General features: G+C 39.5%; 1 protein-coding gene across 1 annotated transcript; it reads right to left on the reverse strand.

Moving 5' to 3' along the window:
- Positions 1-514: 514 nt before the first annotated feature.
- On the reverse strand, positions 515-14,655 carry LOC108037446 (homeotic protein deformed). The gene is made up of 5 exons (XM_044457011.1): positions 13,385-14,655; positions 12,486-12,586; positions 12,242-12,419; positions 2,173-2,549; positions 515-1,324 (listed from the first exon to the last, which is right to left on the reverse strand). The coding sequence occupies exons 1-5, from the start codon at positions 14,166-14,168 to the stop codon at positions 998-1,000; spliced, it is 1,767 nt and encodes a 588-aa protein (XP_044312946.1). The 5' UTR covers positions 14,169-14,655; the 3' UTR covers positions 515-997.
- Between the last annotated feature and the right edge of the window lie 1,072 nt (positions 14,656-15,727).

A 15,727-nucleotide genomic window follows, 5' to 3' on the forward strand; every position in this document is an offset into this window, starting at 1 on the left:
GCCTGTTGAATTCTTTAGCGCGAAAGTCCCAATCAAAAGGAGCTGAGGGGGTCCACTCGGCTTCAAGCGACTCTGAATTTGGCTACCCAGCAGCGTTTGGGCCATGATGTTTAAATTTGTCCTAATTAGTTGACAATGAGCGATGATGAATCAGCGGATTATAGTGGAGCTCACAAGTCTGCAAGTCTTCTACGGGGACTCGTGTAGGCGGGTTAAGAAACATATCTTTGCGACTATTGTTTAACTCATTCAGGAAATCATCGTTATTAAGTTTTTTTCAAAGTTTCATATGTTGGGACTGTTCATTAAAGTTATTTAATAAGAATTTTGTCTTAACCATCTAGAGCAACAAGAATTTGCTCGTGACACTATTTAACTCCTCTGTAGCACTTACCACTTATTACTTTTTAATTTAATTAAGCCTACCAAACCATCATAGTTTTAGATCCCATTTATAAATGTTTTTTATCAGTAAAAAATCAGCATTTTCATTTCCATATACAATATATTTTCTTTATTTTGATATATTTTTCACTTTTCAGTTTTACTTGTATTATTAAAATATAAGTACGAACTTACATACATCTAGAGACGCACAACAGATGCCAACTACATTCGTTAATAGTATTTATAGTTACCATAATTATACAAATAGGCAATTCTAGAGCTAAGTGTATGCCACTTAATAGCTATGACGAATCGTTCTAGGCTTTTTACAAACTCTTAAACCTGAATCCTAGGGTGCTTAAGTTAAACTCATATACAAACATTTGTGGGGAATCGAGAATACAACTTTATATAATAAGGGTCTTCTACCTAATGGTCGGTCCTTAACTAACTACGTTCACTGTATACTCCGATTTGTCTTTAACCTTGTCTTGGGTACAAGGCCATTGATTCGAAATGAAAAACAAAATTCTACAAATAAACTTTAAAAGAATAGGGATAGCTGCTAATTTACAATGCTGAAGTCATCTTGGAGATTTCCCTGCTGATTCTACAGGGCCGTCAGATCGTAATCCTGTTTGATGTGTAGCTGAAGATTGGTCATGAGATCGGATTGCTGTTGCTGCTGTTGTTGTTGTTGTTGCTGCTGATGGTGCCCATGCAGATTCGTGTGACCCATTGGATTGTTATTGTTATTGAGGTTGCTGTTGTTGTTGTTGTTATTGTTATTGCCGCTGCCATTGTGGTTGTTATTGCCGTGGTGCTGCTGAGATCCCGCATAAGAGTTGGCCGTCTCAGGTGCCGCCGGAATATAGGGCGGATTGCCCAGCGACGAGCTCACATCGCCAATACTTTCCAAACTATCTGAACGAATGCACTGCAACGAGAGGAGGAGAAGAAAAATGGTGACCGTTTAGTAGGTTACGAAATTAAGTAGTTAATTTGGACTAATCCTTTGGCCTATCGAACATTTTTAATTTAAAATTAACTTAAATTTCTTCTAACACAGCAAAATCGTACATATTATTAAATTATTATTTTTTTAAAATTAAATTTGATGGTAAGAAAGGATCCAAATATCTGATAATGTAAAGGATTTAAGAACTTAATTTTCAAATTGTTAGGTAGACATTTCTTTTAATTGAGTAAAACCTCGCTAACTATCAACATCAAAGCTAAATTCATTAAGTTATTCGAACTTTTAAAAAAATATTGTACATTAAAATTTAAAAGAATCCTTAGACAAGTATTAGACCTATCCAACAATGTTTTACTGAGCGGACATTTCAAAAATCTTCGACTTAGGTATTTTATTTCGAGTGTTATTTGAACTAAGGTGTAAAATATTAAGCTAATGTTTCTTAATAACATTAATTGACATAATACAAACAAAATGAGTTATAGCAAGTTTAGTATCAGTCAAAAAAATATAAGTAAAATTAAAGTATTGTTCACACTCAAATTCAGTTCAGAATTCAATTATTAATGAATTGCTCTTCCAGTTTAAGTAAAACGCTGTAGGGTAAAACCTTAACAAGCCTATGTTTTTCATTCAGTTATACCGAGCATGCGTGCTAAGTTCTAGTACTATACTTAATCAAGTATTATTTGCCTTCTTTAATGTAGCATATTATTTATTAATAATGAACACGCAGGATGCCAATTCTGGGGAGTAGATGGCCCTTAAGTGCCAGTTCCTGTTGACTTTCAACGCGCTCCACTCACCTCATTCATCACCGGGGTCTGCTGCGATTGCTGCTGCTGCGTCTGCTGCTGCTGCGACTGCTGTTGCTTCTTGGAGGCGGCCCGCTTGGAGGGCTTCTTGGCTACCGGTGTTGGGTTGCCGTTGGCGTCCACCGTCTTCTTGCGCACGTTCTTGGTGTTCGGCAGCTTGTTGTCCTTCTTCCACTTCATGCGCCTGTTCTGGAACCAGATCTTGATCTGCCGCTCCGACAGGACCAGCGTATGGGCGATCTCGATGCGCCGCCGACGCGTCAGGTAGCGGTTGTAGTGGAACTCCTTCTCCAGCTCCAGGATCTGGTGGCGCGTGTAGGCGGTGCGTTGGCGTTTCGGCTCCATTCCCGGCTGATATGACCCGTTCGCTACACAGAAATAAAAGGGAAGATCATTTTGATTAGTCAATATTAAAAAACAAGTTTTTACAAAGAAATAAATTTATATTTATTAATCTCTCGCATGGACAAAAGATAAATTTCAGTACATATACAAAGCCCGTTTTCTCGTTTTTAATAGAAAGCAACTTTTGGTTTTGAAACGAGACGATGTGTGAAAATTTCATTAGAAAACCCACTAGCTTACCATAAAAGCGAAGAAACCTGATTTCACATATTTATTTATTTAGTAATCCATTGCATAATTGATATTATTTTGTAATTTTTTTCTGCTAAAAACCCCATTTGATTAAAAAACGGAGAAATGTTTTTTGGAACACATTTTCTTTATGTATAGTTTCACAAGAAAAAAATAAGACTGCAAAGTGTTGGAATGAGAATAGTTTGTCTGAGATATGTTAAAGACAATACTCTGTTCAAAAACTGCAAAGATCTGTCTGTTCTTTCTGTGTAAAACTCGCAGAGAGAGAACGCAGGATTTGCATAATTAATGATCGGAGAGTTTAAGCAATATGAAAGGGTGGGGGAGGGGCACCACAATTAATACACTTCAAATTGCGTTTCATAACAGGCCAAGTTCTCAATAAATCTCCCAGATAAGTTGACAACCCTTAAAAAGCCCGCGCCAAAGTTTTTCTCGCTTTCACCTTGGAACTGGACAGGTCGCGGGGGAGGGAATGGTGCCTCGGGGGGAGGGGGTGGAGGCGGGTCAGAGGGTTAGCCAGCGGGCACATGAAAGAGTCGTGTCAGTTGGGCCCGGGATAATTAATCAAAATCAAATGGCGCGCAACTGCCAGGATGTCAGGGCTTGTCCTTGGGCCTCCCGAAAAATTACGCGGCCGCAGTTAGTTTTTCCGGCTGGGAAATTAAACACATCTGAGGGTTGCATCCTTCCGCCTTGGCTTTCCCTTTCCACTTTCTTACTCCGTTTTCTCCATTTTTATCGCCGCCAGATAAATGCCTCGCACCTGCCGTTCGTCGGAGATGGACATCCAAATTTATACACGCTCCATCAATTTCAATTTGCTGCCATCTCCGCTGATGTTTCTATCAGAGTTACAGTCCCTCGCACTTCCCGCCCGGGAGTTGTGCATTTATAAAAATTTCATTGCTCTGTGACAGACAGCTTTCGATTTGATAGAAATATTTCAATCCCAGCTCGGCCGGCCCGAAACTTAGATTAATGATATATGTCCAGCCAACCGTTGACAGGCCCCCAAACAGGGGAGTGGGGTTTACATTGGGCTGGGTGGTCCATCATAAAAAATGGACTAACATGGGTCCGGTCATTGCAGAAGTACAGAAGGGAACCAAACAGATGCGCCTAAGAGCTGCTGACAAGTTCTTATTTTTATTTTCTTGTGTCGGGGTGGCAGGGTAAAAGTTAAATCTTTTGAAGGTAGAGGGAAAAGAAGGACTATAAGAAACTCGAAGGTTGGCCATCTACTCCCGAAAAAAAAATTTGAACATTGAACTGACAAAATATACCAGAAAATACATTAGCATTAGAATACAAATAGTTGTAACTAATTTGAAATAATAAATCGGAATGAATTGTAATTTCATTTAAAAAATTATGGAAACAAAAGGCGAGGAAATAAAACTGACTTATTTCTATTAACAATGTTAAGATGTATTTAAAGTAAAAAACTATTTATCTATGAGGTAAGCGTTAGTTTACCCTAAGCATAACAAGTATAAAGGCAAAACAAATCAAACTGTTTGGTCAAAACATCTACCGAATTGCCTTAACACTTAATAATTATTCGACAAAATTTCGCTCAAATACTAACATGTAACACTAATCCATCAATTATTGATTCAGGTTGCGAGCGAAAACCCGAAAGAAAACATGAATCGAAAATTAAAAGGAAACCGAAAAGGGACGGCTCCGAAGCAGAACCGAGCCAACTGCAATATCAATTACAAAAACCCCAAAGGAGCAGGGAAATAAAACAGATAACGAAACAACACCGATTCCAATGTCAGCTGCTGCGTCAGCAGAGAAGTCGGCGCTGGCGTTGGCGTTGGCGGCATGCTGCGTTAATTCGTTTTTAATAAGTGCGTATCATTTCATTTCAACATTTCAACGAAACTGCCAGGCCCGCGAAGCGGAAGAACTTCAGCCTCAGTCCAGGCCAAAGGAAATCGCCGTGTCATGGCTTAAGGCGAAAAACGAAAAAGAGTGCCAATTGCATTTAAAACTGGCAAGAATGGCAGCCAATTTATGAAAATGCCGAATCATACAAGGCCAAGGAAATCAAGATTGCACAAGCCCCGGGGGAGACGTTCCTCGGAGGGGATTTTGGGTGGAAAAGTGCTAAAGAGCTGTGAAAAAGAAGGGAGACTGCAGTAAATTGGCGCCCGCAGGTGGACCCAGAGCGTAGGCAGCGGCCCTTCCCTTTCGATCCCACACTTTCGTTCTGGACTCTCCCGACTCAGGCTGTCGGCATGTTTGTCCCATCCAAAATTTTATATGATTTATCGTGCGTTTGTGACTCTACATTTTCATCCAGGCAGAGCGAGAGAGGGCGAATTAAAACTATGTCAGGCATTATTTCATAATCTGTTGTTGTCTGGCGGCCTCATTTGTGGGCTTAAGCCAAGCCGATTTTGAGGTGCGGTGGCCACCAGACAACTTCCGGGCTTCGATTCTTTTACTTCATTCATTTTGCATTCGATACGAGAAGATGCCTGAATATAAATGATTAATTGCCAGCCCGATAAACAGACAGTGTGTAAATATCTGTGGTTAATCCGAAAAAGAAATTTGACTCGTGCCAACCCGAAAAGACAACAAAAATTGTAATGAGAAATAGAAAGAAATCAACCAAAAATATTTAACGGCTGTCATAATTCATTTATATAAACATTCATCAAAAGCATTTATAGCAGGCGTGGAAAAAACGACTAAAAACCTGTTCATCTATAAGAGGAAATCGCATTTCGAATGCAACTAACAAATGGCAAGAAATTAATTTTCGGTCTGCACTAATGAATGCCCGAACGGAGATTGCGCATACGCCGCGTTATCCAGCTGGGTTCTAAGTTTAAAACTTTACTCGGAGCTCGGTGTTTTTTTTGTTTCTTATTTTTTTTATATTAAAGTGTGTGAGCTCATGGCAACAACAATAACAACAACGAGAAGAAGAAAAAAGGCAAGTCAACATTTCAACAACAGCGGGAGCTGCATCAGCAGCTTGTCAAGTGACTTGCAATTTGTGGCAGGCAAATAATAAAAATAAACATGAGCTCATGCTACTTACACATGTACGGGCAGAACACCCAAACCCTCGTATATATACAGTATAGTATATGGTATATATATGCGTACATATGTGAATAATCGTGTATCCAAAGTAAAGTACCCGCAGCACTTGAACTGGTTGCCACGCTGTGGGAGAATTGTTCTCCAACTCGAATTCTGTTAATTTAAACGCAAATACTTTGGGCGCTTTTCAATGACTTTAAGCCAAGTGCACAACTAAATGAAAAAATATGTTAATTTAAGTAGATTTGAAAGAGCTGCAGAAAACATTATTCTGCGTATGTATGTATGAACTAAGCGAAACTAAATAGAGAAGAGGAACTGAAGTGTTTCCTCGCTTCTGCATAAAAGCGTATAGCGTTAAAAATTAATTACATTAATTAATTTAAATTAACATTGCCTTAATAATGAGTTTTATACATTCTGTATTTATTTAGTTAATTATGTGGGGGTTGACAAAGAAAAAACGCATATTATTTATATTAAGAGCATCATATTAGTATTACAAAAATACCAGTTAAATTAAGTCCAAATTTCAAAGTTAAAGAAATCCATGGGTTTGTATGTTGTATAAATATTTGTTGGTGAAACTTAAGCTTTATACTTTGCTTATGCTATATTATTAAACACATCGTAAATATTTTTTTTTAATCTACGGTAACGTTTCTTGTAAAAGATATATATTTGTGAATGGTGGTGTCCAAAATATAAAATAATAATACATTATAAGTGCTTTCATTTTCAACTACATAGCTCACTCACAAAGTAATCTTTTTCCCATTTTAAAATATATTCGCTTCACTTTCGATTCTGGTAGTGAACAATAGGAGCAGCCAATCGAATGACCATCAGCAGTGTTATTCAACTAAGCCGAAAAGTCAGCACTTGTCCCAAGACGGAATCGTTTTGTTGTGCTAACGAAATGGAAATAGAATGGGTCCGTAAAATCAAGCGAAACCGAAACCGACTCCAAAGTGCAGAGTACCAGAAGAAAGACAAGACAAGCTAAGAAGCTCACGACTCACAAACAATGGAGAACGCGTAAGGCGACCTTGGAGCTTCGTTGCTTTCGAGACAAGAACCCACAAAAACCCCACAAAGTCTTATGTATATCTTTCATATATTTGTATTTCCACTCGGACAATGGACAGAGTGTGGCAGCAGCGATAAAAGCTCCGCTAATTAAAGCCAATTTCAATAATTTGCACAGCTCCAGAGAACTTTATTGGCGTAAATTGCCGAACCAAAACAGAGACGGCAATAAAGGGAGTGAAAGAGAGAGAGAGAGAGAGTGAGCGGCAGGGATCGCTAATTATGTTTTGTGAAGAATCCAGCTGAGACTCAGCTGTTCGTGCCCCATCTGTCATAAAGGCGAACTTCTTAATTTTTACTGCGTCATTTTCATCATTGTCATGCCCCGGGCCGCCGGTGATTACTCCCCTGATTCCTCGCCCCATACCACCCCCTTTCCCAGCCATCGCATTCGCTTTGCACTTTGGCAAAAGGCGCAGTGCCAGCTGAGTTTTTACAGCATCTGCGTCTGGGCCTCGTGTATCTGAATTTGTGCCTGTAAATGTATCTGTATCTGTATCTGCGGCTTGCACTTTTTTTTGCCCGCCTCAGAGGCTTTTCCGCAAGTCATCGGGTAACTGTGACTCCCAGGCAAAACTCTGCCCCGTAGTGGAAACTTAATCGTGGACTTGCCATTGAAATTCAGTTACAAGGCTGTTCACGTTCCACTGTTCATTGAAAGCGGCTATACTGTATCTCTATGGCTGTGTGTATCTCCCTGTATAAACACGAAACTTGTACGGCTTTTTAGCCACCTCATCTTAGGCCGCCGTCGTGCATGAAATCAATATTATTCAGTCGAGTCTTCTGTCAGAATTTATTTCGTTCAGTTTTAGTATTAGCATGTGGCACAAATTGTTTTCAATTAATTTGGTAAGGTTATCGGCTATTTTATTAAAGTATTGTCTTTAAAAAATGTTTGTGGTTTAATCAGAAAATTATATTGTTTACCTCTTCGACCAATTGTGTTTCTAAGCCTCCTTTATAAGAAACTTTCTGATTTTTGTTTCCCAAAACAATAAACTACAAATTTGAAAACTAGGTAATACAAATATTTTATTTCGCTAAAACCTATGTAAAGCAATAAAAAAATTATTTAGTATTTTATTTAAATTTTCTCAGAAATAAAATAACAATTTTTCCCAATGAGAATTGCCTACTCTTAAAACATCGGTACCAATTTAATCCTAAAGCTCAACCGGCTAAGAATACCAGGCAGATGAAAATCGACTTTTTTTTAATCTGTGGTACAAACTATTTTTCTTTCATCCATATTTTTTGTCTATTATTATACCCGTTACTCGTAGAGTAAAAGGGTATATTGTATTCGTGCAAAAGTATGTAACAGCTAGAAGGAAGCGTTTCCGACCCTATAAAGTATATATATTCTTGATCAGGGTCACTAGCCGAGTCGATATAGCCATGTCCGTCTGTCCGTCTGTCCGTCTGTCTGTCCGTCTGTCTGTCTGTCTGTCCGTATGAACGCTGAGATCTCGGAAACTATAAAAGCTAGAAGATTGGCATTTTGCATGCAGATTCTAGGAGTTCCTACGCAGCGCAAGTTTGTTTAAAAAGGTGCCACGCCCCCTTTAACGCCCACAATCGCTTATATACGATTTTAAAAATTTAAATATTTCGGAAAAGTAAAAATGCAGTTTTATTGTGTTTATCAATACCTATCGAAATGTAGAAGAAATTTTCCAAATCGGACCATTCGTTAAAAAGTTATGCGTGATTAAAGTTTCTATCTTCATCTCCCTCGCACTCCCTTTAGCTGAGTAACGGGTATCTGATAGTCGGGGCACCCGACTATAGCGTTCTCTCTTGTTTTTTGTATAAGGCTCTCCAAATCATAGCGAAATATTAAAAATGTATTTTTATGAGGTAAGAATATGAGTGTAAATATTGCAGTCCAGATAAATTGCCAGATGTTTATGGGTCTGGAAGATGTTTGCAAAGTTGCATGCAATTTTTAAAGCGCTTTTCTCAAAGCCAAGTTGTAAAAACGTTTTAATGTTAAGCCCAGTTTGAGGAGTTTAAACGATTTTAATAATATTTATTTTAATATTTTTCAATGTTTTAGTAGTATTTATCTTTTTAATTCACTTATTTACTCAAATAACATTTTTAACATTAAATAAATCAAAGAAAGCAATTGTAAATCATTTTATTTTCCTGCCAATCTTACTATATTATTAACTTGACCATTAAATAAATCCCGATTTCATTAACTTTTCACAGCCTTTCAACACTTTTAATGGCAACTATTAAATAATAAACAAAATTGCTCTCCAAATTCGTTTCACACCTAGCATCGCTCTTTCATTCGACGGAGGCACAAGTTTTGAACAAGTTTTAGGCTCGCCGCAGGGCAAAAAACAAAGTAAATTGAGCAAGGGACCACACGCCACATCGCGGGCATAGTTTTGGGCCATAGTTTCGGGCAAGTGCTAAGCGAGTGTAAGTCATTTGTTAAGGGAACAACATGACACCGGAGGGGGGTGGGGGTCCCGGGGTTACGGGTTTTGGGGCATAACGAGACGGATGCCGAGACGCGGGCTGAGATGATGCACTGGCGATAATCAAGTTTCGTCTTGTTCTCGTGGTCGTGCGCTCATGATAAATGTCACAACATTAACATCAAATGACACGGACCATCCGTCACTCAGTCGGAGTTTTACCTCGGAGGGGAGGGGGCATCGGAATCTGAATCTGAAGAGAAGTCGTATACCTTGCGACTGTGTCAAAAATGCCCCTGAGCGATCGTTTGGCTGTCTGTCCCACTGTCCGACGAACTACTTCGATTTTTCGTTTTTGATGTTTGATTTTAAATGCTACCACTCGAAGAAAAGTTCGGTAAAAAATTAAGAAAATATCTACGGCTCTTGTATATTGAACGTTCATTCACAAACAACTTTAAATAAAATGCTTATAAACACCTTTCAAAAAACCGGCTTTAGTTTAAAGACAATTTTATTAAGTCAAATCATAATTAAATTGTCCTAAGAAAGCTTACACAGAAAAAAACTTTTTTAAGAGCCCGTTTTTATTGTAGTCACTGGGTCATTTTAAAAAGTAAAAAAAATTAGGTAAATTAAAGTATTTTAAGCATTTTACAAGCTAGACAGAATAATTTTAAAAGTAAACGAATCTTTTATGAAAAGTTTACAAAAGGCTTACTTAATTTGCCAATATCACGGATATTATTTTAAAGAATAGTTTTTTAATTGCTCTGTTTTTTTACAGTGTAACGTCAAATCCCCAGTGAGACTAAAATCTGGAGTGGGTACTGGGAAACCGATGAACCGATGAGGCATTTGACAATGAGCGAGTCGGAGTGGCGTTAAGCGAAACGTTATAATTACCCATTTGGGTCAAGGTTATGGTCGAACTGGAGTACTACGACGCTGTGCTAATTAAAAAGCAATCTATCAGTTTTTTCTACATTCTCCCGATCCTCTAGTAAATGCATTCGTCACCTACTTGCCTCCCCGAGGCATCCCCAATTCCGCATTATTAAAACAATAAGCGGCGACAATCGCCAGTTGGCCGGTGGATATTGTTGGTAACACACTCGACACATGGCTGAATGAATTCCCCGTTTTGGGCGCGACAATTAAGGGTAATTATCTCTGCCAGGCCAACACTGTCAACTCAACTCAACGGTGTCCATTCAGTCGGTCTCTGGATCTGGTGAATGGAATGGAGTAGAAACCTGTTCGCCACGTCCGAGTTTACTCGATGTTGCATTCAGTTTTTGTGCCAAGAATAATGCGGCACCATATTCATAAAAGCTCTGATTGTTAGGCTTACAGAATGAAATTGTGTGAGTCATTTGGTTGAAAGTTGTGCTATTAGGGCTTTGGGAAAATCCATGGAAGTATATTGCAACATTGACACTTTTTATAGCAATAGCAAATGAAACAAGAGAGAACGCTATAGTCGGGTACCCCGACTATCAGATACCCGTTACTCAGGTAAAGGGAGTGCGAGGGAGATGGAGATAGAAACTTTGATCACGCATAACTTTTTAACGAATGGTCCGATTTGAAAAATTTCTTCTACATTTCGATAGGTATTGATAAACACAATAAAACTGCATTTTTACTTTTCCGAAATATTTAAATTTTTAAAATCGTATATAAGCGATTGTGGGCGTTAAAGGGGGCGTGGCACCTTTTTGAAACAAACTTGCGCTGCGTAGGAACTCCTAGAATCTGCATGCAGAATGCCAATCTTCTAGCTTTTATAGTTTCCGAGATCTCAGCGTTCATACGGACAGACAGACGAACAGACAGACGGACAGACAGACGGACAGACGGACATGGCTATATCGACTCGGCTAGTGACCCTGATCAAGAATATATATACTTTATAGGGTCGGAAACGCTTCTATCTAGCTGTTACATACTTTTGCACGAATACAATATACCCTTTTACTCTACGAGTAACGGGTATAAAAATAGTTGTAAAGGGCTTCGCTTTAAAATGTAAATAATTTGACATATTTCCATTTTCACATTCGATAAGAGTTTTTGAAAGTTAATTCATCGGCTTATACACAGAGAAAACTGAGCTCTTAAATTCGACGTTTAATGTGAGTAAGTAAAAACCAATTTTTCATTCATAATATAATATGAAGTTTTACTCAAAAACTAATTTGAGTTAAAACATTTTATAGGATTGTAAAACTGCAAAGCCCTACAATTTTATGAAAACTAATCAATACCGAGCATATTCCTGCACAATGGCATATTCAACTGTGAGCATTGCCCTTCCTTTTCTATTTAATGTAAGTCCTCATACGCAGCCCAGTACTGCATTCCCCCGATAACTGAATATGATATATCAATTGGCACCATAGCATTCAGCAGTCCAAGTTGACTTTAAGTCGACTTAAGTGCTGAAAGAACCGCTGAAGAGGCCTTATTACCAGGAGCCGCTGGAGTGCTGATTGCAGGCGAATGGAACACACTCGACGATATGTGCAATATACGAAGTTATATAGGAGCAGTATGTACAGGAAATTGTCATTTGGTGAACACGGTTCGCCCCCCGACACAAGGCGTGGCACTCTTGATTTTGATTAATGAGCGTGGAGTCGCAGTTTTTTTTTTCTGTTACCCGGTTGGTTGGTGTCTTTGGCTTTTATTTTGTTTATTTTCGTTTTGGTTTTCGCCAAAGAACGAACATTACAGGGGCCTGTCAGTGGATCAAGTGGGTGTTGGCAGCTAAGTAATTTAATTAGCATACCCCGAAAAATGGGCCACACCATGGGGGTGAAATGGGGAGAGAACGAGGGAAAGGGAATCTTTCAACTTACCCACTCCCGCCACATGGATCTTCTTCATCCAGGGGTAGATGATCCGTTCGCCATCGGTCGTCTCAGCCATCAGGTCATCTTCGCTGTCTGAGTCCCCGAGATCATCGTCGTTGTCGTTGGAGCCCAGTTCGTCTGGAGATCGATCCAGCATGAGCCGATCCTCCTCTGACATGTCGTCCTAAACAAGTCAATCGAAAGTTCGATTATTCGTTCTCTTGGGGAATATCTTTGTCAGTATATTTACATTTTCGGATCCCATATCATCACAGCGCAATCGCATCCCCAGCTCTTGCAATTGTTGTCCGGCAGGTACAGCTTCTTCAATGCGTTTCTCTAGTTTTAAACCTGTAGGGAACAAATATTGCTTTATTTCGGTTCAAAAAGATTAATTTTAAAGCAATAAAATACATATAGGAAAAGAAACTGATCGGCTTACATTTTTTCATACAAAATATAATATATTAAATTGTTATTGTTACATTAATTGTTATTATTATAAGAACGTCTAAAAGTATCGATGTAATATTTTAGTGGATTAAGCAGTGGATTAATGGGAAAGATTTGGGTGTTCAAACCCCCTTCCCAACACCCGGGGGCAAATTATAAAAAATACTTTACTAACAAATATGGTACATAAAATTTCCTGTGAACATGCACCCTAATACTGGTCACACTTGCTTGAAAACTTAAAATTTATAAATACAGTAAGCTCTTTGGTACCAGGACCTAATTTCATGAGATCATCTGCGCGTAAAGCCACATTTTAAAACAACTTTGTATTATTTTATGAATTGAACATTTTGTATGAATAAGATAGTTGCGTAATTCGAGTTTTAATGGGGATAAACTTAAAATATGATAAATGTAGTAATTGTTACCAACCAGTTAAAATGAATTCGTTAAAAACCATTGAAGTAGATTTTCCTACAAAATTGACTGTTAAGATCAATAGGAATACATCTACTCAATCGATTACAAATTCGGACTAAGAATACGAATGGACATTAAAATAAAGCTAAATATCTGTTCGTCAAATTGTAATCTTCAAGTAAATCATAAATGGTTCAATGTCAATAAGTGTTTGCTAAAATAGATTTTTTTTAGACCTCTAATAAAAGGATCTCCCATTTACTACCGACTCACCTAATTCCTGCAGTCCCAGGGCAGTATTCGTCGGGGGCTCCGTGGAGCTGCACTGCAATGGCAGGTCCATCATCTGGGAGTGCGGCGAGTGTCCTTGGGAGTGGGTGCTCCCTACGCTCCCGTTCGCGGCCCCGTAGCCCCCTCCGTATCCGCCGTAATATCCATTTGACGATCCACCCACAGCTCCGCCGCCAACCACTCCCCCGGTTCCGCCGCCACCACTGCCGTTGCTCGTGTTCGGGACATTTACCGCCGGACCGTAGCCGTTCGTGGGATCGGAGTGCACCGCTCCGGCGGATATGAACTCGGGGGCGTGGTGCACGTAGTAGCCGAGGCTCTGGTGCGGATGTGCGTGCGGATGTGAGGGCGGAGTGGCGGTGGCGTAATTCGAACTATAGCCGCCGGCAGATGGCTGGTGGTGTCCGGACAACGCGCTATTGCTGTGGTGGTGCGGCAGCGAGTGGGTGTGCGAATGGGAGTGGGTGTGCGGATTGTGATGGTGCGCCATATAGTCGCTGACCATGTCCGCCGGATGCATGGCATGCGGATGTCCCGCCATCCCAACTGCCCCACCACCACCACCCACTCCGCCAACACCTGTCACTCCGCCGCCGCCGACGGCACCGCTCATGTGCCCCGTGGAAGCGGTCATCGAGTAGTGGCCGTTGTAGTGGTGATAGTCGTCGGCCACCGGCGGGAACTTTGGGTCCAAGCTATTGCCCATGGACATGGGACTCTGGACATGATGTGGAGCATGCGGATAGCCCATGAGGAAAGAGCTCATGACGGGAGAGCTTTGGGATCGTGGTTCTCCAGACGGAATTTCTCTGCGGTTCGTTAATTTTTAGATATCTTCTTGGGCACTTTCACTCGGTTTTCACATATTCTGTAGCTTTTACTTTTAGTACAGTAATATTGGTTAGATGCACACCTTCTTATTGGTTGTAATTTATTTTAAGCTTGTTTTTTCAAATTTATTATCAGAAGATGCGTTAGTCTTCAGATTCTAGCCACATTTAAAAGACTTATTTTTGGTTTTGCATAACCTTTATCACCGCTTTTTCACTATTATTGTTTGTATAACTTTTGGACTTGATTTGCACTATATTTTTGGCACTTTTGTAAGCCTCGGAACCCTGGGATTCAAAGAAACTCTATTATTGCGCTATTTTTCGGTTATAAAAAACGGTTTTTATAAATTTAAAACACACACTGGGAGAAAAGTCGTACGCTTCGGTGTTACGAGTGCGCTGCGAACACGAACCGTTCCATTCGAGCCGATTTTTTGTTATGCTCGGTGGCGATAACTCTCCGCGCGAGCGAACCTGTTTCGCCACTCTTCGCTCACCCGTTCGCTCTCTCGCTCGCTCTCTCCCACCGCCATTGCCTTCAAAACGGGTTTTCACTGCGGCAACAATCGAAGGACGGCCCACACACACACACGCAACGCCATGGGTGGAGAGCCATACTTCCATACAAATCGCTGCCATATCTCTTCTCACCCTCTTCCTCGTCCGCCATTTTCCACCACCGAACGGCGCCCTCTCTCTGGCGTGCGACCGAGAGGGAAAGATGGGGGCCAGAGCGAGATGGCAGGATCTTTGGTCACACCCATTCAGACTCGCATGTACAGTGGGGGCATAGAATATTGAACCTGCTTATATATCATACCAACAGAAACTTGCTTCATAAGTTAGAAACCATTAAATTTATTAAGTATGGTAAGATTTTTACAGATAACTATATGTCTAAATCTTGAAAGGTTGGCCATGACCATAGTAAAAATTTTACGCAGTGATTAATATCTTAAATTATCAATTGAAGAGGTTCTGTTATAAAGAAGTGTTAAAATGGGTCATAGGGGGAAGAACATTGTATTTTATTAAATGGACCCTCGATTGGAGAACTATTTCCACAGGAGAAGAAAAAACTTCCAAATTGTCTGTTGAAATATTATTTTATAAGATGATTTGTTTAAAACAAAATGCAAATAATATTAAGTTGAGATGAATTCTACATTTGTTTACATAAGATAGCAGAGGCATCAGCCTCTATTTTAATAAAATATGTAGAAATTTTGGAAAATATCCAAATAAATAACATCATCCTATAATTATTCTAATTATAATTAAAATTATATTATAATTATTCCTTCATAGACATAATTTAAAAAAGAAAAAAGGTTATACATTATACTTTATGGCAAGGTAAACAAAAGGCAATAGTAAATCCTTCTTTAAATTCAACTATTTGTAAACCACCACTGTATTACTCAACTGTATGCATTGACCCAGCCGTGACTTTTCAACTCTCCCTCAGACACAAAATTTTGATTGTCTTTTT

This window comes from Drosophila rhopaloa, unplaced genomic scaffold (assembly GCF_018152115.1).
Source record: "Drosophila rhopaloa isolate 14029-0021.01 unplaced genomic scaffold, ASM1815211v1 contig_155, whole genome shotgun sequence".
NCBI classification, from domain to species: domain Eukaryota; kingdom Metazoa; phylum Arthropoda; class Insecta; order Diptera; family Drosophilidae; genus Drosophila; species Drosophila rhopaloa.

Coding starts and splice junctions, on each gene's coding strand:
- LOC108037446 (XM_044457011.1), bottom strand. CDS start 14,168: ATGAGCTCTTTCCTCATGGGCTATCCGCATGCTCCACATCATGTCCAG. Junction 12,420..12,485: donor ATGATATGGGATCCGAAAAT/GTAAATATACTG, acceptor TGACTTGTTTAG/GACGACATGTCAGAGGAGGA. Junction 1,325..2,172: donor AGACCCCGGTGATGAATGAG/GTGAGTGGAGCG, acceptor CTCTCGTTGCAG/TGCATTCGTTCAGATAGTTT.